Source organism: Engystomops pustulosus, chromosome 8, assembly GCF_040894005.1.
Source record: "Engystomops pustulosus chromosome 8, aEngPut4.maternal, whole genome shotgun sequence".
In the NCBI taxonomy this organism is placed as follows: Eukaryota; Metazoa; Chordata; class Amphibia; order Anura; family Leptodactylidae; genus Engystomops; species Engystomops pustulosus.
This window is the reverse complement of record NC_092418.1, coordinates 68,274,318-68,300,444: the sequence shown is the minus strand read 5'-3', so window position 1 is coordinate 68,300,444 and position 26,127 is coordinate 68,274,318. Positions and strand designations below refer to the sequence as shown.

The 26,127-nt window shown below is 43.3% G+C and overlaps 1 protein-coding gene across 5 annotated transcripts in view; it reads right to left on the bottom strand.

Moving 5' to 3' along the window:
• The window catches only part of CPO (carboxypeptidase O), a 132,204-nt gene that overhangs the window by 7,057 nt on the left and 99,020 nt on the right, over window positions 1-26,127 (bottom strand). For all 5 annotated transcript variants that reach the window (XM_072121056.1, XM_072121053.1, XM_072121055.1 and 2 more), the window contains exons 5-9: window positions 14,904-15,015; window positions 13,971-14,072; window positions 13,773-13,877; window positions 11,984-12,094; window positions 956-1,046 (exon numbers count right to left, since the gene is read on the bottom strand). In XM_072121056.1, coding sequence (XP_071977157.1) covers window positions 956-1,046; window positions 11,984-12,094; window positions 13,773-13,877; window positions 13,971-14,072; window positions 14,904-15,015 — 521 coding nt within the window. The remainder of the gene's footprint in view (window positions 1-955; window positions 1,047-11,983; window positions 12,095-13,772; window positions 13,878-13,970; window positions 14,073-14,903; window positions 15,016-26,127) is intronic.

Below are 26,127 nucleotides of genomic sequence, written 5' to 3'. Positions count from 1 at the left end.
GAACTGTATGTATATAGGTATATAAATGTGTGTGTATATATGAGTGTAATATGTATATTTTTAAGTGGGAAAGGGGGACCATTAAGAGGTCTGCTATGGGGCCCTGCCTCTCCTAGTTACGCCCCTGTAGATACAGTATATGGAAATAAAGATAAAGAGCACATTTGCCTGATGTATTGTGGTCTATCAGGGCTCCTGCATGTAGCCAGACAGTTATTCACAATTATTACTTGCTGCACAGTCTCTAACTCTGGAGTACACTAAGGCTTCACTAGAAATGGACTGGGACTGGCTGCAGTATCAGCCTCCCCCTTCCTCCCTTGAAATGCGGCCAGAGACTTGTGCTATAGACAGAGGAGGGAGAGAGAGAGCAAAATATATAATGTGTAAAACACCCCCTTAATCTGGGCTAATGTTCTGACTATTCCACAAGAATTATCGAATTAAAACACAACATGCAATGTAAATATAGTAAACCAAAGTCGGATCAAACTAACAAGAAGTAATAGGCCACCCACGAGACTCTGGGATGACGACACCCCTGCTCTGCTCTCTGGGGGTACACATTATTACAAACATCTGCTCACAGGTATCCATAATTATAAGTCTGCTCTGTGGTCTCCAGTATTATAATTGCCTTCTCTGGGAGGTTGAGGGATCTCCATTTTTATCATCCGCTTTGGACGCTTTTAAGTATTGTTATGTCTGGTTTCTGCACTGTATTTGTAGTCATCTCTGGATGGGTCTCCTGTGTTAAAGTCAGCTCTAGTTGGTATCCTCTATAATGCATCAGCTCTGAGGGTCTCTAGTATTATCTTATGCTCTGGGGGGGTCTCCAGTATTATAGTCTGCTCTGGGGGTCCACATGGAGTTTGTACATTGTCTGCATGTTTGTGTATAGTAAAGGAAATAAAACCTGTATTTCATGGTGACATTTTAAAGCAATAATACTTACTGCACCACTTAACATTGAAGTTGCGGTTAAGGTCTACACCATAGCAGGTGCCATTTTCATGCTTGGATCGAGATTTTCTCCAGAGTCTCTCCTATGCAGTAATATTATCAGACGTAAGTAATGCAATATCTGTTCATACAGCCATATGTTACTGTTTTTGTTTTAATATCTTTATGCATCTATGCATTTCATGAAACATATTGTCATATCCTATTCATCCCTGCATGCAACTTTCACTTTCACAAGTTTAACCGCTGATTTACACATTAATAACTACTTGAAGAAACGCAAAACAGCACACATAAAAAAGAGATGGCGTTTGGTGCACGCTCACTAAGACAATAGTAACCAGAAAGGTAAGCAGCACTCCAAGACATCAAGTGTCAGTTGATGAAAAAAGTGTTTCTTTATTCCATGTTCCAAAGTACAGTCAAGTACAGCGATGTTTTGGCTCCCAGGAGCCTTTTATTTATTTTTTGTCAATGCCTTCCACAAGCTATAACCTTTTGGTTTCATATCTCCTACTGGAGAATTTTTATTGCAGCTCCTTAGACACCGCGGTCCATATAGAACAACAGGGATTAGAACTATTCTGATCTTGGGTATAAGGGCTGGGGCGGGCTGTAAGAACACAGTCCGGAATAGGCACAAGCAAGACACTAGGTCCTGAAAACTTCTTCTGACGCATCTCGTAAAAAAAGCATTCTATCGCACGAAACCTTAATGGCAGCCATAAACATCTGGACGGTGGTCATTAACCCCTTCACGCTCCGTGACAGATATATCCGCCATGGAGCTGCGGAGGTTGTATGAAGAAGGCTCACGGGCTGAGCCTTCTTCATACAGAGATGGGCTTTGCTGCATATCGCAGCAAAGACCCATCGCTATCACCCGCGGTCAGTGCTTGCACCGATCGCGGGTGTTAACCTTTTCTTTGCCGGCGGCACTTTAAATTTGGCGGCGCATGGGCGCTACCATCTTACCTCCGATAGCCGCTCCCCCGAACGTCATCGGGGGCGGCGATCGGTTGCCATGGTAGCCTCGGGTCTTCGTTTGACCCGAGGATACATGGCTTCTGCATATCCATTACAATGAGCCTGTGGCTCATTGTAATGTATAGTGAGCAGAAATGCCATATACTGCGATACAGAAGTATTGCAGTATATGGCAGGAGCGATCAGACCATCTAGGGTTAATGTACCCTAGAGGGTCTAAGAAATAGTGGGAAAAAAAAGTTTAAAAAAATAATAAAATATTAAAAGTTCAAATCACCCCCCTTTCCCTATAACTGATATAAAATATAATAAATAGTAAAAATCACAGACACATTAGGTATCGCCGCGTCCCAAAATGCCCGATCTATAAAAATATAAAAATGGTTATTGACGGCGGTGACCTCCGGAACGACAAATGGCGCCCAAATGTCCAAAACGCGACTTTTACACCTTTTTAGATGACATAAAAAATGTAATAAAAAATTATCAAAATGTTGCACAGTCCTCAAAATGGTAGCAATGAGAATGTCGGATCATTTCGCAAAAAATGACACCTCACACAGCTCCATGTGCCAAAGTATGAAAAAGTTATTCGCGTCAGAAGATGGCAAAAATTTTCTTTTCTTTTTTGTACACATTCGTTTAATTTTTGAAAATGTATTAAAACGCAATAAAACCTGTATAAATTTGGTATCACCGTGATCGTACCGAACCAAAGAATAAAGTAGCGGTGTTATTTGGAGCGCAGAGGGAAAGTCGTAAAAACTGAGCCCACAAGAACATGACGCACATGCAGTTTTTTTCAATTTTTCCACATTTGGAATTTTTTTGCGGCTTCCCACTACATGGCATGGAATAATAAATAACATCATGGGAAAGTAAAATTTGTTACGCACAAAATAAGCCCTCACACAGGTCTGTACACAGAAAAATGAAAAAATTATGGATTTTTGAAGATGGAGAGCGAGAAATTAGCGAAAATACCCTGCGTCCTTAAGGGGTTAAGGGTAGAGATGAGCGAGCACTAAAATGCTCGGGTACTCGTTATTCGAGACGAACTTTTCCCGATGCTCGAGTGCTCGTCTCGAATAACGAGCCCCATTGAAGTCAATGGGAGACTCGAGCATTTTTCAAGGGGACCAAGGCTCTGCACAGGGAAGCTTGGCCAAACACCTGGGAACCTCAGAAAAGGATGGAAACACCACGGAAATGGACAGGAAACAGCAGGGGCAGCATGCATGGATGCCTCTGAGGCTGCTTAATCGTACCATTATGCCAAAATTATTGGCAACAGCATGGCCATGACAGAGTGACAGAATGAAGCTAGATAGCATCTAAAACATCCAATAATTGACCCTGACACTATAGGGGACGGCATGCAGAGGCAGCGGCAGCAGCGGCAGGCTAGAGAGTGGCATGGCGACATACCCTAAATGGACTCAGGCTTCAAACCAATGGGTGGCAGAGAGGAACCAAAGGAGGTGAGCAAGAAGCGCTCAAATAATACCGGTACATGATAAAAGTTTGCCAGTATATTTTGTGGATTACACAGCAGGGTGGCGACAAAGTTAACATGGAAGCCATGAAAACAACCCAAAATTCTGCCTGACACAGCTCGTTTGATAAGGGGACCATGTATGGAGGCAGTGAACTAGTAGTAGATTAAAGGTGCTGCAGTTAAAACTATGTTAGTTGGATCTTGGCATGGAGCTGGCGCTCCGCTGCCAGGCGAGCTTTCGCCAATCCAAGCCCGTGTCTCTAGGCTACTCCCCAAACAGCACTTCTAAGAACCTTTTGTATAAGATCAAGTGTAGTAGCGTTCTTATAAGTTTAGGATATGGCGGGTGAGGGGAATGTAAACAGAAGCGCAAGAAGCGCTGAAATAATATTGGTAAATGATAAAAGTTTGCCAGTATATTTTGTGGATAACACAGCAGGGTGGCGACAAAGTTACCAACTTTGATGTGGAATCCATGAAAACAACCCAAATTTCTGCCTGACACACCTCGTTTGATAAAGGGACGATGTATGGAGGCAGCTATATGGACGACTTTTGGAGGTAGCAATGGAGACAACGTGTGGAGGCTGCTATGGAGACAATTTAATTTGGATAGTGCCTGTATGTGGCAGTCCAAAAAAGTTTTCAAACCAGAGGAGCAGGTAGGTGGCCCTCCAGAAAAATGGAATAGATTGAGTGCCTGTATGTGGCAGTCCAAAAAAGTTTTCAAACCAGAGGAGCAGGTAGGTGGCCCTCCAGAAAAATTGAATAGATTGAGTGCCTGTATGTGGCAGTCCAAAAAAGTTTTCAAACCAGAGGAGCAGGTAGGTGGCCCTCCAGAAAAATGGAATAGATTGAGTGCCTGTATGTGGCAGTCCAAAAAACTTTTCAAACCAGAGGAGCAGGTAGGTGGCCCTCCAGAAAAATGGAATAGATTGAGTGCCTGTATGTGGCAGTCCAAAAAACTTTTCAAACCAGAGGAGCAGGTAGGTGGCCCTCCAGAAAAATGGAATAGATTGAGTGCCTGTATGTGGCAGTCCAAAAAAGTTTTCAAACCAGAGGAGCAGGTAGGTGGCCCTCCAGAAAAATGGAATAGATTGAGTGCCTGTATGTGGCAGTCCAAAAAAGTTTTCAAACCAGAGGAGCAGGTAGGTGGCCCTCCAGAAAAATGGAATAGATTGAGTGCCTGTATGTGGCAGTCCAAAAAAGTTTTCAAACCAGAGGAGCAGGTAGGTGGCCCTCCAGAAAAATGGAATAGATTGAGTGCCTGTAGGTGGCAGTCCAAAAAAGTTTTCAAACCAGAGGAGCAGGTAGGTGGCCCTCCAGAAAAACGGAATAGATTGAGTGCCTGTATGTGGCAGTCCAAAAAACTTTTCAAACCAGAGGAGCAGGTAGGTGGCCCTCCAGAAAAATGGAATAGATTGAGTGCCTGTATGTGGCAGTCCAAAAAACTTTTCAAACCAGAGGAGCAGGTAGGTGGCCCTCCAGAAAAATGGAATAGATTGAGTGCCTGTATGTGGCAGTCCAAAAAACTTTTCAAACCAGAGGAGCAGGTAGGTGGCCCTCCAGAAAAATGGAATAGATTGAGTGCCTGTATGTGGCAGTCCAAAAAAGTTTTCAAACCAGAGGAGCAGGTAGGTGGCCCTCCAGAAAAATGGAATAGATTGAGTGCCTGTATGTGGCAGTCCAAAAAAGTTTTCAAACCAGAGGAGCAGGTAGGTGGCCCTCCAGAAAAATGGAATAGATTGAGTGCCTGTATGTGGCAGTCCAAAAAAGTTTTCAAACCAGAGGAGCAGGTAGGTGGCCCTCCAGAAAAATTGAATAGATTGAGTGCCTGTATGTGGCACTCCCAAAAATTGTTTAAAACAGAGGACCGGGTCGGTGGCCCTCCAGAAAAATTAAATGCATAAAGTACTATAGCTAGAGCCAGTGGGCCCTGTCAAAAAATAGCCAGTTTCCTCTGCTTTACTGTACAAAGAGGAGGAGAAGGAGGAAAATGAGGAGGAGGAGGATTGGATAAATTATTCAGGTTGAGCTTCCTTCACCTGGTGGAGATTAGAAATTATGAGAAATCCAGGCTTTATTCATCTTAATAAGCGTCAGCCTTTCAGCGCTGTCAGTCAACAGGCGTGTACGCTTATCGGTGATGATGCCACCAGCTGCACTGAAAACCCGCTCGGACAAGACGCTAGCGGCAGGGCAGGCAAGAACCTCCAAGGCGTACAGCGCCAGTTCGTGCCACATGTCCAGCTTTGAAACCCAGTAGTTGTAGGGAGCTGTGTGATCATTTAGGACGATGGTATGGTCAGCTACGTACTCCCTCACCATCTTTCTGTAAAGATCAGCCCTACTCTGCCGAGACTGGGGACAGGTGACAGTGTCTTGCTGGGGTGACATAAAGCTGGCAAAAGCCTTGTAAAGCGTACCCTTGCCAGTGCTGGACAAGCTGCCTGCTCGCCTAATCTCCCTCGCTACTTGTCCCGCAGAACTACGCACTCTGCCGCTAGCGCTGTCAGAAGGGAAATACTGTTTCAGCTTGTGCACCAGGGCCTGCTGGTATTCATGCATTCTCACACTCCTTTCCTCTCCAGGGATGAGAGTGGAAAGATTTTGCTTGTACCGTGGGTCCAGGAGAGTGAACACCCAGTAATCGGTGCTGGAATAAATTCTTTGAACGCGAGGGTCACGGGATAGGCAGCCTAGCATGAAATCTGCCATATGCGCCAGAGTACCAACGCGTAAGAATTCACTCCCCTCACTGGCCTGACTGTCCATTTCCTCCTCCTCCAACTCCTCCAACTCCTCTTCTTCTGCCCATACACGCTGAACAGTGAAGGACTCAACAATGGTCCCCTCTTGTGTCTCGCCAACATTCTCCTCCTCTTCCTCCTCATCCTCCTCCACCTCCACCTCCTCCGATATGCGCTGAGAAACAGACCTAAGGGTGCTTTGGCTATCAACAAGGGAATCTTCTTCCCCCGTCTCTTGTGACGAGCGCAAAGCTTCTGACTTCATGCTGATCAGAGAGTTTTTCAACAGGCCAAGCAGCGGGATGGTGAGGCTGATGATGGCGGCATCGCCACTGACCATCTGTGTTGACTCCTCAAAGTTACTCAGCACCTGACAGATATCAGACATCCACGTCCACTCCTCATTGTAGACTTGAGGAAGCTGACTGACCTGACTACCAGTTCTGGTGGAAGTTGACATCTGGCAGTCTACAATCGCTCGGCGCTGCTGGTAAACTCTGGATAACAGGGTCAGTGTTGAATTCCACCTCGTGGGCACGTCGCACAACAGTCGGTGAGCGGGCAGTTGGAGGCGGCGCTGCGCTGCCCTGAGAGTGGCAGCATCTGTGCTGGACTTCCTGAAATGCGCACAGATGCGGCGCACCTTCGTGAGCAAATCAGACAGATTGGGGTATGTCTTGAGGAAACGCTGAACTATCAGATTTAACACATGGGCCAGGCATGGCACATGTGTCAGTCTGCCGAGTTGCAGAGCCGCCACCAGGTTACAGCCGTTGTCACACACAACCATGCCTGGCTTCAGGTTCAGCGGTGCCAGCCACAGATCAGTCTGCGCCGTGATGCCCTGTAATAGTTCTTGGGCGGTGTGCCTTTTATCGCCTAGGCTCAGCAGTTTGAGCACCGCCTGCTGTCGCTTAGCGACGGCACTGCTGCTGTGCCTAGAGCTACCGACTGATGGCGCCATGCCCACGGATGGTAGTTCGGAGGAGGAGGTGGAGGAGGGGTGGGAGGAGGAGGAGGCATAGTAGGCCTGAAACACCTGGACCGAGGTAGGCCCCGCAATCCTCGGCGTCGGCAGTATATGACCAGCCGCAGGGTCAGACTCGGTCCCAGCCTCCACCAAGTTAACCCAATGTGCCGTCAGCGATATATAGTGGCCCTGCCCGGCAGCACTCGTCCACGTGTCCGTGGTCAGGTGGACCTTGTCAGAAACGGCGTTGGTCAGGGCACGGATGATGTTGTCTGACACGTGCTGGTGCAGGGCTGGGACGGCACATCGGGAAAAGTAGTGGCGGCTGGGGACCGAATACCGAGGGGCGGCCGCCGCCATGAGGTTGCGAATGGCCTCGGTCTCTTCTAGCCTATAGGGCAGCATCTCCAGGCTAAGCAATCTGGAGATGTGGACATTAAGGGCTTGGGCGTGCGGGTGGGTTGCACTATATTTGCGTTTCCGCTCCAGCATCTGGGGTATGGAGAGCTGAACGCTGGTGGATGCTGTGGAGGATCGTGGAGGCGACGATGGGGTTTTTGTGGCAGGGGGCTGACTATCAGCTGACACAGGGGAAGGAGCAGTGGTGTGCACGGCCGGAGGTGAACGGGCTTGTTGCCACTGAGTGGGGTGTTTAGCATTCATATGCCTGCGCATACTGGTGGTAGTTAAGCTATTAGTGGTGGAACCCCTGCTGATCCTGGTTTGGCAAATGTTGCACACCACAGTCCGTCGGTCATCCGGTGTTTCCTTAAAGAACCTCCAGACTTCTGAAAATCTAGCCCTCGCCGCAGGAGCCCTCGCCACGGGAGCTTCACTAGTTGACACATTTGGCGCTGATGCACCAGCTCTGGCCCTGCCTCTCCGTCTGGCCCCACCACTGCCTCTTCCAACCTGTTCTGGTCGAGGACTCTCCTCCGTCTCAGAAGCACTGTGTTCACCCGGCCTATCAACCCAGCTTGGGTCTGTCACCTCATCATCCTCCGATCCCTCAGTCTGCTCCCCCCTCAGACTTCCTGCCCTGACAACAACTTCCCCACTGTCTGACAACCGTGTCTCCTCATCGTCGGACACCTCTTTACACACTTCTTCCACTACGTCAAGAAGGTCATCATCACCCACAGACTGTGACTGGTGGAAAACCTGGGCATCGGAAAATTGCTCAGCAGCAACCGGACAAGTGGTTTGTGAGTGTGGGAAGGGTCCAAAAAACAGTTCCTCAGAGTATGCCGGTTCAAATGCCAAATTTTCCTGGGAGGGGGCAGACTGGGGGGGAGGAGGCTGAGGTGCAGGAGCTGGAGGAGTGGCGATTTCGGTGACATGGGTGGACTGCGTGGAAGACTGACTGGTGGACAAATTGCTCGAAGCATTGTCGGCAATCCACGACATCACCTGTTCGCACTGTTCTGGCCTCAACAGTGCTCTACCACGAGTCCCAGTAACTTCAGACATGAACCTAGGGAGTGTAGCTCTGCGGCGTTCCCCTGCTCCCTTATAAGCAGGTGGTGTCTCACCCCGCCCAGGACCACGGCCTCTGACCCCTGCAGTAGTTGGACGCCCACGTCCCCGCCCTCGTCCTCTACCCCTAGCCCTCGGGTTAAACATTTTGAAAATGAGAGTTATAACTTTAATTTTTTTTAAACTTTTTTTTGTGGGTTTTTTTTTTTTGTGTGTTTTTTAGTTTTTAAAACCAAACGATGCTATCCTATTGCTATGGCTATTTTCTAGCCAAGTATGAAAGCACACTGCTATGCCAGATGAGATGACGCTGAGTTATTAAAAAAATAAACGTAAAATAAAAAAGGAAATGGCAGACTGTGCCTAATTGAAATCCAACCCCTAATAAATTTTCCCACTTCGGTCTTTGCGATGGATATGTGCGTCACTAAGCGCAAAACACAGTGGTCGCAAGTCTCACTACAAATTGCTCACAATTTGCTAGTAGATGCACTGCAGCAAGTACAGCCACCAGCAGATCAACCAGAAATCAAATATATATAACGCTACTGTAGGCGTAAGTAAGCCGTTTGGATTCTCCTATGGCTATTTTCTAGCCAAGTATGAAAGCACACTACTATGCCAGATGAGATGACGCTGAGTTATTAAAAAAATAAACGTAAAATAAAAAAGGAAATGGCAGACTGTGCCTAATTGAAATTCAACCCCTAATAAATTTTCCCACTTCGGTCTTTGCGATGGATATGTGCGTCACTAAGCGCAAAACACAGCGGTCGCAAGTCTCACTACAAATTGCTCACAATTTGCTAGTAGATGCACTGCAGCAAGTACAGCCACCAGCAGATCAACCAGAAATCAAATATATATAACGCTACTGTAGGCGTAAGTAAGCGTTTGGATTCTCCTATGGCTATTTTCTAGCCAAGTATGAAAGCACACTACTATGCCAGATGAGATGACGCTGAGTTATTAAAAAAATAAACGTAAAATAAAAAAGGAGATGGCAGACTGTGCCTAATTGAAATCCAACCCCTAATAAATTTTCCCACTTCGGTCTTTGCGATGGATATGTGCGTCACTAAGCGCAAAACACAGCGGTCGCAAGTCTCACTACAAATTGCTCACAATTTGCTAGTAGATGCACTGCAGCAAGTACAGCCACCAGCAGATCAACCAGAAATCAAATATATATAACGCTACTGTAGGCGTAAGTAAGACGTTTGTATTCTCCTATGGCTATTTTCTAGCCAAGTATTACAGCACACTACTATGCCAGATGAGATGACACTGAGTTATTAAAAAAATAAACGTAAAATAAAAAGTAAATGGCAGACTGTGCCTAATTGAAATCAAACCCCTAATAAATTTTCCCACTTTGGTGTTTGAGGTGGATATGTGTGTCACTAAGAGCTAAACACAACGGTAGCAAGTCCCCCTGCAAATTCCTCACAATATGGTACTAGCTGCAAATAAAAAAAAAAAAAGTATAACGTTATTGTAGCCCTAAGAAGGGCTGTTGGGTTCTTGTAGAATCACTCCTGCCTAACAGTAAGCTAATAGAACACCCTAACGCTTTCCCTGACCAGCAGCAGCTCTCTCCCTAGCGGCATCCAGACACAGAATGATCCGAGCAGCGCGGGCAGCGGCTAGTCTATCCCAGGGTCACCTGATCTGGCCAGCCAACCACTGCTATCGACGTGTAAGGGTACCACGTCATGCTGGGTGGAGTGCAGAGTCTCCTGGCTTGTGATTGGCTCTGTTTCTGGCCGCCAAAAAGCAAAACGGCGGGAGCTGCCATTTTCTCGAGCGGGCGAAGTATTCGTCCGAGCAACGAGCAGTTTCGAGTACGCTAATGCTCGACCGAGCATCAAGCTCGGACAAGTATGTTCGCTCATCTCTAGTTAAGGGATTAAAATATACATATTTTGGATTTGCCATAACCTTATCCTGCCATTAGTGAATTATTAGATTGTAGATTATATACTTACTCCCTGCCAGTACTAAATGACTGGACCAACAAAAGATATTTTTTAACAATTCATGGGATAGATTTAAAGGAAATTTACCATTGGGAAGCCGCTAACTGACGTATTCCTGAGGGTAGATTCCTGCTTGTGTTCTAAGCCCTTCACTATATTTATCTAATCTTTTTGCTATCTACCTTAATAAAAACTCAATCTTTCTTTTATGTAAAATATCTTCACAGTCTACTGGGGGGGGGGGGGGGGAGTATCCTGGCCAAGAACCGGGACCTAAGGCTACTCCCTGCTGGTCCCTGCTTCTGGCTCACTGCCGTCTACTGTGGAACATGCACAGATCTCCAGAGCACAAAGTGGGCAAGGCCTGAAGTGCCGCAAAGCGCTGCAGAGGTCTTCAAAGTTAATTTGCATAAAAGAAAGATTATTTTGCCCTAAATAAAAACAGTCAAAAAAGACAATGTAGGGCTTAAAAACAAGCTGGAATCTACCATGAGCAATACTTCAAATAGTGGATTCCTGAAGGTAGATTTCCTTTTATAAAAGTTTGATTGTTGGTTCCTTTCCACTGAGATCTCCACTGTGTTCTCGAGCCCCCATTCTCCCGCAATCCATAACTGCAATTGGGAATATTGCAGTTGACTGCTTTCCAGCAGATATATGCATTTTTGTTGATCCTGCAGACTTTCAGTGAAGCAGCAGAACATATTAATGATCCCTGCTCTTCCACCTCTGCCTGTCAATCATTGTGAAGAAACAGGAGCTCTAGACTGCCATTCTAATAAACAAAGAGGTTCCCAGTGATCAATGTGTTAAGTAACTGTGGTATTTTCAGGGGCACAGTGTGGAGATGTGCTGCAGCTGGCAAAGACACACAAATTCTGCAGTGAATTTGAGCAATATCTTTACTTGTGAAATGCTAGATGACACTTTTGCCTGAGACAGATAAAAGTCATTCCGAGTGACAACAAGCCTACTCTGCTTTTTGACTTTGAGCTTGTGGTAGTGTTATTAGTAATTATAAATTATTTCAACATTTTTTGATTGGTGGGAGTATATGAGGGAGAAGGCTATATCTGTAACAATTTTGCAATGAGCAGCAATTCTGAATGTAGACAATGAGCAGCAATTCAGTTCGGCACATAGTAGTATATAAACTATTTTGTAATCTTAATTCTGCATTTACACATTCAGTTGTTTTTGTACTGTTTCTGTTATCAAATAAAGCTTTGATGCCATTGTGAAAGGAATATGAACCATATATATTTATCAGGCTTTACACAGGGACTCTACAAACTACAGTATATTCTATTCTCATTGTCCTCGTGATAAATAATAAGCATAAAGTTATAGGTTCACTTACTGTTGTCCATGTATAGATGTATCCATCAATGTTTAAAACAGGTAAGACATACAGATCTATATTCTTTAGGATTTTCTTTATACGGGAATCTTTCTCGTGGTTCTGTACAATCTGATTTAAGAGAAAATTATTAACCAAAATAAGTTATGGAGAAGACTATGAATGAGCAGACAATTTATACTGAGCACTGGAGCTCTGCATAATACAGTAATCTCCTACATAACAAACAAAAAGATATATTAAGAATGCATTCACACATGGCATTAATGCATGCATTTTCAAACTCATCAGAACAGCTGAGAAGAGGATATTTGTCTGTTTACATAACTGTTAATATTGCATTTACAATGTTAACATAGCATGGTGTAACCATAGTGTTAACTTATGTGGTAAAGGAAACCTGTCACCAGGGACCTCATTTTTCACTAAAAACAGGTTGCAGAAGCCCATTAAAGCTGCAGTGCAAATCTGCCTTTTCTAAGCATTTGCATTACAATATAATTGTGTGTTATAACTTACCTTGCTCCCTGACAAATCCTGGGGTAGTCACAGTGGCTGGACTTTGGTTTGGATACATTTCAAAAAACAACATGTGACTTGTCTGTGTTACTCACTCCTCAAGAGCTTGGCCCCCACCTTTGTGCTCCTGTCTAGCTCCACCTCCTGCTTCTTCTCAGAGGTCACAGCCTGGTCAACCTGACATCAGTGGGGGAGGGACAAGCTGTACAGGAGCACAAACATGGAGACAGCCTGCAGCTCAAACAGGTCACATGTTGTTTTTTGAAATGCATGCAAACCAAAGTCCAGCCCCTGTGACTACCCCAGGATTTTATCAGGATGCAAGAGTAAGTTATAACACACAATTATATTGTAATGCAAATGCTTAGAAAAGGCAGAAAGGCATTTTTGCACTGCAGGTGTCATGGGCTTTTACAATCTGTCTTTAGTGAAAATGAGGTTCCTGGTGACAGGTTCCCTTTAACACAACATTAACCCTGGTGTTAACACAATATGAACACATTAACATATTGTTAACCTAGTGTTAACAGAGTTTTAACACATGTGTTTGTTAATACAATGTTAACTGCTATGTAATCATGCAAATTTCTTCTTCTCAGCTGTTGTACTGCCACAAGTCAACACACCTTAAAACATGTCCACCTATACTATGAAACACCTACATAGGAATCAAAAGACGAACACATGGCAGCATCACAGTATGTGTACATGTGTATACACATACACAGTGAAACCTCTACAAAAGACCACCTCTCTGAGAGCACCCCCTCCCTAAAAGTTTTTTATTCAATCACAGATTTTTTTTATTTTTCTGCCATGGAAGCTGCCCCTATCTGCAGGATCTGATGAGATCTGATGAGGAGCCTGAACTCTGCCTTTATTTTTGCCCTCAAACTTTCATTCATACACATTTCTACTATATCCAAACTTTCCACACATGTAATTGGATGACCTGAAACATGTGATTAGTCACATACTTATGACATAACAGCAGGTCCTGCAGCTGCCAGGATATTTTACAGATGAGCAGTGTACATGTGCTAGTAATCCCTCCCCAGCCTTCTCTTCTCTGATCCCTCTTGCTACAGAATCACATGACAACTTACCCACATAAAGACAGCCAGAGGGATCCCAGCCTGCTACCAGACAAACGGCTGCAGATAGCTAATGAGTGTCAATTACAGAATTGCCTAGTACAAAGCTAGGCAAAAAAATTATACTTAACAGTTGCGATTTAATATACTTTATAAGGTGTTGATGGGAGGTTCACCTCTTTGACAAACCACTGGCAGAAAGCTGGAGCAATCCATTCACGAGCATGAATTCCACAATCCATCCAGATACTTTTTTTAGGGCCAGATGAAGGCTTGCTGATCTGTTATATGGGCCAAACAGTAAAGAGAAACAGTAAGAACAGACCAGTAAGAACAGAAGATATTGAAAAATCTAATTCTATTCTATGACTGACCTTCAAATAATGCATAGGCCTGGTCTCATAGGTTAGGCCCAGATTGTGCTGTGTCACGAGGTCACTGTGCTGCTCTGTCATAAGATTGATCCAGCTGTAAATCTGGAAGTAAAGAAACAGTTTGGTAGCTGAGTTAGGAAGAGAAAAGTGTATTTCCTAATGATTCTCATTTTTAAATTGTATGCATTTCAGTAGCTCCTGTGTGTTAACTTTGGTGCAACATGTTGTACATGAATTGTGCATAAATACTGGAAAATCAATAATTTAATCTGTAATATGCAAATGCAAACAGTTATAGCCACTAAAACACAATTTTTTTACCAGTTTTATTAAACTTTTAAGGCTCCTTGCACACGGACATATGCTCGCCTGGGTCGTAGCACTGCTCAGCCCTCCACTCTACATAGGGAGGAGTGCAGCATGACCATATGCACAGGATCTTTATCCTGTTGATGATACGGTACAGTTAGCAATACGTTCATTCATATGGATGAACGTATTGTCCATTGAAATGAAAGTGGCTGTATGTTACCCGTACCAACAGTACAGTACAGTACAGTACAGTAACAGTACAGTAACAGTACAGTACGGGTAACATACAGCTGAAAAAATCAGTTTGTGGGCCAAAGAATTAATCACCTGCCTAAAAAATGAGCGTATGTGGAGGGGATTAGGAACGGGAGGTGGAAGGGATTGGGAGGAAGAGCTATGATATGATGACAAAGGATTTTAACCGACACCTCCATGACTCTCCATGAATCCTCTTTACTGGCAGGGAAGAGAGCCAGGTATACTTTTATAGGCTCTTAGAAGTGAATGTCATAATGTCAAAATTTTAAATCCTGATGACAGGTCCCTATAAGTTAATTTTGCTCCAGGGTTTCTAATGAGCTAGTAGTATATGTATATTTTTTTAGCAAAAGGTTGTCTCACGTCTTCCATTGGATGGTATTTTGTATAGTCATAATCTGATAAGGATCGTCGCATTCTCGACCTCTTTGCCTCTGGATCGCCAATCAAATTCGCTAAGTTGTCAACAAGAACTCTATAAAGAAAGAACAATAATACTTGATATATGTTTAGTAACCTCACAGAATGTATTAAAACTTACACAATATACTGTACATTATTTGATCATGTAACACCCAAAACATTTTCCTTAAGTTAAGTTTAAAATGTTTTAAAGCAAAAAATATAGACGAAAGATCCTCCCTCTTATCAGGGATATAGACTGTTACTTTTATTGAACAGCAATAGTCATCTAATGACTTTCCCCATTATTCTGTGTATAATGTAATAAATAAGTATCATAATATCATAGTTTATACGGTTGAAAAAGACACTTGTCCATCGAGTTCAACCAAGGTAGGGAAGGAATTGGATGAGGAAGGGATTTAGGGGAAATGATTCTATATAACATAAAAATCAATGTTATTTAGGTGTAAAAATGCATCTCAACCCTTCTTGAAGCTCTCAAGAAGGCAAGGAAGTGTATGAATATTAACTAGGGCAGCTTACACTGTATTGTGATTGCAGGGGTAGTTTTCACTGTGTCATATAATTTGTGCAACTATTAGAAGGTGTTGAGTATGTTTATTCAGTAGAATATGCACAATTATGTTGAAAAGCACAGCTTTATCGATAGCTTCACAAATGTTCATGTTTACATTTTTGGCAAACAAATGTTTAAATGTGATGGGAGAGACATAAAGATTTAAGTCTGAGGACTCCCGATTCTAAATTACTCGGTCTCTTGCCAAATCACAAGTCATAAAGAAAAAGAGATTTCATATACCCATAATGGCTCCTCAGTTGACTGTATGAGCCATCCCTTGCTCTCTGGCTATACATACATAAGTACCTAAAACCAGCGTTTATATACAAGGTAATTCCCTCAGCGCTTGTTACTTCTGAATTGCTTTATCACCTCCCCTAATATGAGAGGCAGCACCACTTCACTACCAGTTATTGTAATGCAGTTAAAGATCTGACAAGTAAATTGAAACTAATGAAATAAATGTTTATATCTCTCCAGTAAGGCGCAGGCTTGTGAGAGGCTTTTAGTAGCTACAGATTTAACCCTTTCAACGCCACGTCTGAATCTACCATAGCACCCAAACCTTTATGCTTCCAGGCAAAGAGCAGTTAATTTTATGTTTTAATTTACCCGATAATTCAACTCGTAAATGCCACCCAGAAATTGAAGAGTAGAAATGTATTATTATTAAAATGAGCAGTGCTTGTTAAATGGAAAATGCTTCATCTAACATAAGCTGTCCCCTGATATTTCATATAATGTGCGCAGCGAAATATCGCTGCGTTAAAGGAAGATCCTAGCCTGCCTCTTGGCTCTCCATTTAAATGAGGATGTCTCATTCAGATAAATCTTATACATCTCATTTATCACGGATTCGACTAAGAGACGAGCCATTTGTTTTCATGAGCTTTTCTAAGTAGGTCCTTTATATAACTATTCTGTCATTTCCTAAGAATTTATTACAGAATGGCTACTCCATCGGAGAGTTTTTACTAATATGGATTCGCCCGTCTATGGCAATATTGATATAGCAAATGTTGACAGTGTTGTATAGGAATATTGTTAAGTGTAAATTAGCTGTAGTTGGATATCTACTGTACGTAGTTGGGTCTTTGTTATCCCATTATACTCATGGATTATGGAGGCTATTCCTGTAATTTAAATGACATGTTCCTGGATGCATTACTGGGATTTCTAGCCTGTGATTAAAAACAATGTCTGGCAAAAAAAGCCTATAGTATACCCATGAACGGATTTCCCTGTTGAATTATAATGTATCAAAATCCTGTTTTATTACATCTTTATTGGCATCAAGCAACCTAATGTGTGCCATAAGAAAAAACACCCACTAAGGTTCTGGCAATGTTAACATAGAGTGTTGGATGAAGCCCAATGCCACTCTAAAGGAACTCCATGCATTCATACTCATACATGGGGCTAGATGTACTTCTAATTTTTTCTGTTGTTTTTGCGCCTTTTCATACTGGCGCAGCGTTTTTGCAACTAAATGCCAAACTAGCCGCACAGCAAAAATAACCATGTTTCCCTCATCTATCCTACCAATCCAGATGTTTTGCTGTGCCTAATAATATTCATCACTTGCGACTTTTCATTCAGGCACAAAAACGGGTGCAAAAACACTCCAGTTGAAGATGGCTTTAACTTAGAAGTAAGCACAGAGCCCCTGGGCAGAGCAGCTCATCCCCAGCAGCAGAGCTCAGCAGACACTAGTACAGATAATACAGACACTACAGACTCTATTTAAAGGTCATGAGCTTCTATTTACTAATCAATCTGCAGAAGCCTCAGCTCAGAGCAGGAGAGAAGAGAAGTCTGCAGGATTTTGCAAATACTACAGAGAAGGGTTCCCCGTGTAGCAGGATAACCCACTGGTGTCTGAGGAGGATACTGGGCAGAATTACAGGGGTGCAGCGGGAGATCAGCACTGGGGCATCCCCTCCAGGAGAAGCCCCTGCTGAGGAGGTAACTGGGTGAAGGGTGTCACACACCTGGGCCCTACTGTGAGGGCTATTCTCATGCTGGGTTGCAGGAGAGAAGCAGAGAGGAGCTTGTAGGAGGATCACATGTAACTGCCCCAATCTAACATTGCGCCAAAATTGCGCCTAAACTGTGTTAAATTAAAGTGATTAATAAGAGGCAGGATTTCAACTTATCACAGATGGTTGTAGCTTGTGATAATTCAGGCGCAACAGTGTGCCAGAATTCAGGTGCAACTACTACACTTATGCTTAGAAAAGTGATACATCTGGATATCGCTTGAAATTTATCAAAACAAGGTTATATGGATCTTCATAGATCTCACTATGAGATTTCAGAGCAAAATCAAGAGATCTCCATCAGAAAGTATCCTTCATTACAATCACAAATTCAGAATCTCACTTTTGGACATGGAAAAAAACACTTGACCTCTTCCATCAATTTTCAACTATACAAATATATTTATTGGTTGATGACTGCAAGAAAGTATTTTAAAGTGTAACCGTCATTCTGAACAAAAAAAATAAAAAATTTAATTTTGCTCAAGCTGTCCCTGGGAATCATTTCTCAAAGTATTTTGCCTCTTGGTCCTGATTTAGTACCCTCAGTGACCCATAGAAACTATGGTTTCCAGTACTCAAAATAAAAGGAGAGAGAGAAGGTTGGGTACAGGGTGATGGGAAACAGGATGAAGGGGAACATGGGTTTGGGCGGGGGGTTATTATAGTCCATGTTAGGTCACATGTCTCTCAGTCTATGGCAAGCAGTAACGTATTGTGCGGCTATGGCTTTTGTGGTCTCCTCTTCCCCCAGCAGGATGCAGATCTTTTCTACCTCCTCCATTGAGCAGAAGAATTTCGGGAAGAGATCTGAGAATCGGGTGGAGATCTGAAGTGAGTGTCCCTCACCGCTGTGAGGCAGCAGGAAGATGGAGACATGTATGCATGCATCTAAGCTGTAACTGGAGTTGTGCCCATCAGCACAACCCCTTAAGGTTAGTCGTTTCGTGACTATTATACAACACCTATTATACAAAGGTACTCCACTGTAGGAGCACCCAGTTTGTAGTCTCTCTGTAGATCCTGGTACATGGTCACCTTCTGGGATGACTCTATGTTGGTCCTCCAGTCACTGATATATTCCTCCTGGGGCCTTTTTTATCAGTGCCATGATTTTGGCTTTGGTCAGTTGGGGTTGGTCCATGTTTGTGTCTGGCTGGGTATGGGTTCCCAGGTTGCCAGGAACCCCCTGCTGCTGCCACACTTTATGGTAAAAAGAACCTCGATTGCTGTTCTGTTGGTGAGCCAGGAATGATAGCGCCCTCTTCTGGACTGTAATATGTAGAGGGAATCTGCCCAGTTCTCCTCTACAGCCAATGTTTGATGTTCTCCAATGGACCTGGAGAACTCCAGGTGAAATATTTCAGTTGGACAGGAGTCCCACCTTGATCAGTCTGGGTATGCGTATGGGCCCCAGACCTCACTGCCATACAGAAGGATTTTTGTCACCGGTGGTTTAAGTCTTTTTACACGTCTCCCGACTTCATGGTAGGCTCTGGAGGCCTTATCTCTGACCACCTGGATGGCTTGCTTGAAGCTTCCTTATTGGTGGATTTCCAGGCCCATGTAGGTGTACCTGCCAGTTACCGTCAGAGGGCAGCTGTTCAGCGTGAAGGAGGGAAGCCTGGCCACTCTTGCCTTTCTGCTCTGGAACACAATGACATTGGTTTTCTATAGGTTGATGGGTAATGTTCAGGTCGTGCTAAATTTCTCCGGGATTTCCAGGTTGTCCTGGAGACCTCTCTCAGTAGTTGGTCATCTGCATATAGCAGAAATTTCACCTCTATGTCATGTAGGGTGAGTTCGCGTGCGGAGGAGGCCTCTATGGCTGCAGCCAGCTCATTGATGTAGATGTTGAAGAGCGTTGGACTGTCTGACCCCTTGTCTCTGCTGGGAAAAGGCCATTTTCCTTCCATTTACCTTCAGGCTGCAGGTGTTCTTGGGGTAGGAGCTCTTGATAACATCATAGTTTTTCCCACCTATTCCACTCTCCAGCAGTTTCAGGAAGAGACCTGGGTGCCACACTAAGTTGAAGGTATTTTTAAAGTCCATAAAACAGGCGAATATCCTTCCCTGTTTTGCCTTGTGGACGTGGTCCTGGATGAGGCTGTGCATGGTATAGAGGTGGTCGATGGTTTGGCATGAACCATGCTTGGCTCTTGCTGAGAACATTGTGCTGGACGAGGAAGCTGGAGATCCTCCTGTTCAGGACACTATTGAACAGCTTTGCCAGGTTACTACTCCCACAGATTCCTTGATAGCTGGAGGGGTCGTATTTGTCCCTGCTCTTGTGTATGGGGTTATGAGGGTAACCAGCACTTAGCACAATGTTGAACAGTTTGACTATTGCGGCCTCTATTTCAGGAGGACCGTATCTTATCATCTCTGATATGATGCCATCAGAGCCACCAGCTTTTTTACATCTTATGGAGGAGATGCTCTGTGTTACCTCCTGTAGGGTTATTGGGGCATCTAGAAGGTTTTGAAAGTCTGTGATTTTTTGCTCAAGGGCTTCTAGTTTTGTTTGGTCTTGGTTTTGTTCCTCTGTTGGCATATGTTTGAAGAGATTCTTGAAGTATTGGTACCAGATGTTGCCATTCTGGATATGGAGGTTGCTTTCCTTCCCCTCACTGTCCATGTGGTGACATAGTACCCAGAAAGAGTTGTCCTGGAGGACATCTTGGAGCTGGGTGAGCTTGGTGGAGATGTGGTTGTATTTCTTTTTCCGGAGTATGGACTTGTATTGGTGTTGTATGCTGTTGTAGGCTTCCCTCAGGCATTGTTTGGGTCTCTGTGTTTCTTGTGGGAGACAGTTCAGAGGACCTTCTGTAGAGATTTGCATTCTTTGTCGTACCAGCTGTTCAGGCAGTATGGTTGTGTCCCCTTACATCAGATGTTTTTGTCATTTTCAACAGTATATGGTTGAGGTCTGTCAAGGCTTGGTTTAGCCCCTGTGGGTTTATCTCATAAACGTTTGTGTAGAAGTTCTGGAGATTTTCCTTGACTTCTGGGCTGTTTGGGGTGTCTTTACATCTTGAAGTCCATGTTTCCAACCATTTGAAGGATGGAGGGAGGCAGAAGAGGCCAGTCTGCTGAGGTCTTTGATCGGAGGGTTTGTTGGTAGACCTGATATATAGAAGCAGCTAGTTGTGATCTGAGAGATGCGTTTGCGGGGTGACTATGAAGGCACCAATGTTTGTAGAGTCCATGATAGTGATGGCATAGTCCACAACACTGCTGCCTAGGTGAGAGCTCATTGTGCACCTTCCTAATGAGTCTCCCTTTGTGCGGCCATTTAATATATGGAGGCATATGTTAAGCAGTTTTCTGCTGCTCCTGTTAACTGTGCTGTCGTTGCTGTTTCTATCTGTATGTATGGGGATACTATAGGCGGTCTCTGCTCCAACAATGGATGTTTCTATCCATGGAAAGGAAATCCTTCTCCCTCCCAGTTCTGACATTGAGGTCTCCATAGATGAGAACTTTGCCCAGAGCCTGGAAATGAGCTTCCCTCAGCAGTCAGGGTTTAAAGAGAACCTACCACCATGATTCTACCAGTAGCCACGTTACTCCTCCTACCCTGTTGTGTGCGGGCGCACCTCCTCATAGCTGCTCGCCCTCATCCGACATGCTGGCGTTCTGTGCAGCCACAGCTCCGAGACCGGAGCTACTGCGCATGCGCAGTAGCCGGCTTGTCGGATGAGGGCGCAGAGCTATGAGGAGCTGCACACCGCACACAACAGGGTAGGAGGAGTAACATGGCTGCTATGGCATGGAGTAGCCGCGCTGTGTAGCCTCGTGCCCAGCTACTCCACGCCCCAGTAGCCACATAACTAAATTTACATAAAGTTTACCAAAAGTTAGCGGGGACGTGAGGATTAGCTCTATAAAGAGCTATACTCACGTCTCTTACATCCACCTACCACCCGTTCTACCTTTATACGTAGAATCGTGGTGGTAGGTTCCCTTTAAGTAGAGGGATTCTGGTGGTGCAATGTAGGCTGCACAGAGGTAGAGGTCAGACTGAGAGATGAGGATGGAGCAGCCTATTCTTATCCAGATGCGGCTGTCTCCTCTCTTCACTGGTGTCATCTGCCCACGGAGCTCATCTTTGTACCATATTAATATTCCTCCTGAGCTTTGGCGCTGCTTGGCGTTCTTAATTTTCAGGGCAGAGACAGAGATTTCCCTGTATCCTGAGGGCACCTGGGATTCATCCTCTGTCTTAGTCTATCTAGCTCAAATCTATCTCATGTCTATGTATCTACCTATCTATGTAAAACTTTAGCACAGCACATGATGTTACAGCTTGAAGACTTGGAGAGTTTCTCCTGATATTCCCTGATGTGAAGTGTGAGGTGATGGGGGAATTGTGATGGATCTGCAGCTTGTGTCTGTGGATTATTTGTTTATATACAAGTGTAGGGAAAGCTGAGGGAGAGATAAGTGTAGTTGCTTGGTTACTACATTATTAGAGCTCCCTGCAGCACATCACTGGTGCTGGAGTACTGGAGCCATAAGGTAAACAACTGAAAGCAGGGAGAGGAGAGGGGGTATGTCTCCCTCCATAGTCTTGAAGACGGATGTGCCTAGTAACAGTCATATAAAGCGTCACTGACAAAAGGGAAGGGAAGGCTGCAGTATACAAGAGGAAGGAGAAAGATTCGGAAAAGTAATCCAATTGCAAAAGGGCTTAAAATGGCCTGTCCTGCAAACTAATCAAAAGTTTTTTGAAATGACTGTTACTCTATATGGATGTCTTTAAAAAAAAAAATTAGAATTTTTTTTCAAAATCCTATTCTGAACTTTAGTTGTGTTTTTAGAGATTTCTTTCCCATGCTATATTACATGAGAAAGCCCTCAATGGAATGTTGACTGTGTATAGGAATTCCCCAATTCTTGTCAGAGAATGGGCCCTCCATGGTAGCATACTACGTTAATATTTTAGTTTCCTCTTTATTTCTATAATCTTTATATTCCACAGAGATTCCGAGTCAGGTTCAGTGTTTTCAGATCTGGTTGAGGGCTTATTTTTTGCGAAAAGAGTTGTTCTATTCAGTCGTATCATATTAGGGAACGTAGCTTTTTTGATCACTTTTTAGAACATTTTTTGTCATGGTGTTTGATGAAAAATTGTAAATTATGGGAAGTTTTTTGTAGTTTTTTTTTTTCGTCGTTCACCAAGCGGGTTCAATATTGATTTAGATTTATTGTACAGATTAATACGGATGCGGTGATACCAAATATGTACATTTTTTGTGTGTTTTTGTGTTATATATGCTGTATTTGAATTATATGTGTAACTGGGGAGATTATGGGACTTTATTTTATTTATTTTATTTACTTATTATTATAAAATGATTTAATCTTTTTTTTTTTTTTAACTTTTATACATTTTCCACCTTTTGAATTGAACAAGCGATCCTCCGATCACTTATTCAAGCCTCTATAGTGTAAGTAACTGAGCATGCGCAGGAAGGCAGAACCCGGCGGGTAGAGGAGCTGGAAGCCACGGGTCACTTGCCGGACCTGGGGGCAGTGGCAGGAGGGATCAGATCCCCCGGGAAGCACACCGGGGGGGGGGGGGGTTTCGATCCACGTGGGACACACTTGCACGCCGCGGTCATACTTGACCGCAGCGTGTAAGGGGTTAAACACCCAGGATCAGAGTTTTTCCGATCCCGGGTGTTAGTGCCGGATCTGGGCTGTAATATCACAGCCCGACACCAGCACTATACTGACCCGCTGTCCCGAAATCTTCTTCTGACACGGCGCGTCAGAAGAAGTACCCTTAATGACCGACGTAGATATTTCCTCCTGTGGAGACAAAAGATGGCTGCTGGTCACATGTCCACATCACATGCCCTGCACCTGCCTGGGCAGGTCATGTGATCATCACTATGTTTGGCTGTGGTGAGTAGGTTGCAGTGCATCCAGTATGGCCAGTGTGGTGAGATACATCTCAGTATGGTAATCAGCAGTGATGGCAGTTACACACATGGTAACAGAACAAGACATTCTATCAGATCATCATTGGCAGCAGAGCGTGATCGGGAGGAGCTGTTACTAACAACTGAGGCATCCTGTGCTGGCCATCTTGCAGATAACTCTGCCTACTTCAGATAGCCCATACAATTTTATGATTCAGAACAGCAAACTATTTAAGCTCCATTTTTTGTGATCAATGACATTAAGTTTTGTTTTATTCATTTATTTATATCAATATTGGTTTTCGTATCACAAATTCATAATCCCAGAATACCCCTTAAGGGCACATGAAGTAGCTTGCTTCTCCACCATCACTGTTATTGTCCTGGGTGCCCTATCAGTGTTCTGCTTGATTTTGGGTCAAGGAATCCATGCCCAGGGGCAGACTGGCCTATCGTTGTGCCAGTGAAAACATTACGCCTATTAGCTCCTCCCCATGGTGTTGAGCGGGAGATGAGAGGGTTCACAATATGAGGTGGGGGGATGAGAGGAGGTCACAATATGAGTGGGAGATAAGAGGGGCCACAATATGAGGGGGAGGTGAGAGGTCTCAATACGAGAGGTTGGCGAGGGTATCATACTACATGGTAGCATACTACGTTAATATTTTAGTTTCCTCTTTATTTCTATATTCTTTATATTCCACAGAGATTCCGAGTCAGGTTCAGTGAAGCATGCGTGAGTCCAGTTTTATTCTACTTTTGTGATTGTAATAATGCTACTTGCTTAATTTTACAGGTGTTTCGCAGAAATTACAATATTGTTTGGCTATAGTTTTGTTGCCTTCAGATCTAAACGTGTACAGTGTTTGAAGATTTCTGGATGCTGCCTCCTCATTGAGAAAGGTGAAACATCAAGTGCAAAGGGCTAAGTTCTAGGCTGAAGTTAATATTTATCTATTCCTGTGGTCTCCTCCGTGGTAACTATGCATTACTTTTTAGGATTCCTACAAATATCACTAGCCTTTTTATATATTGATTCATTTACATAGTTACTAAAATTCCATTAGAGGAGTCCTGTGAAGTAAGGTGAGACACAAAAAATTGTGCATATGTTAAAAATAAAGTCACTTTTCTGAAAAAGATTGTCACTGGCAGACAGCCCAATTACCCCAGTGAATAGCAGATGTTGTACTCGGTCATTTAAATACTGCATTTATAATTTATGTTCTCACTCTAATATCTTTGCCTCTAGCCTGAGCCCTTACTTTTCAATAAGCCTTGGGGAAAGATAATATGTTAATTTTGAGCTTGCTTTTGATTTTGTTATATTATTTATTAAAGAATACCTGTCATTTCTCTTCTGTGTCATGGTGGTGGGGCTGAAGAAAAAAATCCTAAATCTCTTCATAAAACCCATTGGGGTGCACTACATATAAATATTACTTACAATAAATGAAAGTCGGCAAGGAAGTATTTTTTTAAAGTAGACAAAATGTTTAAGCATTTTAACAATAAGGAATCCTTAAAGCTCTTATAAAAACTATGCCGACAGTCGCTGGTGTTTATGTTCATGGACTTAATCTTATATTTTTTTTATTTGTATAAATATATTTAGTACAATGACTTAATATGTTTCAAATAGTAGAGCTACGGCACAGAGCATTAAGGGGTTAACCAGTAAGAAAGTTGAATGTACTAGCCAAACTAAAAATCTTCAAAGTGACATCCAGTAAAACAGACTAAGCGTTTCAAACAGATGTACTGTTCTTAAACATGGCTGACACATTGCATCAAGGACACTACTTTAATTTTGGCGCTTCCATTTTTAAAAATAATTCTTTATTTTACATTTTTCACTTCAAAAAAATCCATAAACTTTTACCGCTGATATAGACGATCACCGAGATACCAAATTTATATAGGTTTTAGTAGATTTACAAAAATTTTAATCTTTTGTACAAAAAATACCTTTGTTATACTTTAGTGCACAACGCTGTGTAAAATTGCTACCATTTTGGTAACTTTTTATAAAAATTTTTATGTATTGCAAAATGACACAAAAATGGCAATTATGATATTTGGGCGCTATTTTCCACTATGGGATTGATTGCTGGGAATTGCCATTTTTATATTTTGAATGATCAGGCATTTTGTGTCGCAGCGATACCTAACATGTTTATGATTTTATTTGCTTATTTATTTTTATCTGTTTTATGGAAAGGGAGTAATATGAGCTTTGAGGTTTTTTTTATTTTTTTTAATATACTGTATTTTTAGACCCTCTAGGGTACTTGTTAGCGGTGGTTGTTTGCAGCATTATGCAGCACACACTCAGTGTGTATTAAGAGGGCTCGGCCTGTGAGTCTTTTCATACTCCCATTGCCACACCATGATGTACTGGTACACCCTGCTGTAATAGACACCAAGCAATACTTTTTTTTACAGAAAATAAGTTTGTCTCTATTTACACATTGAGGAATGTATATTGAGTTGTGTTTACATTTTATTTGAGGTTGGTTCAGAGCTAAGCCAGCAACATATTCAATGCAGTTGGTGATAATTTCATGACACCAAACAGGTTGCAAACCAGCCCAGAAATTATTCTTTGGCTGATCAGTGCCCCATATGACGTC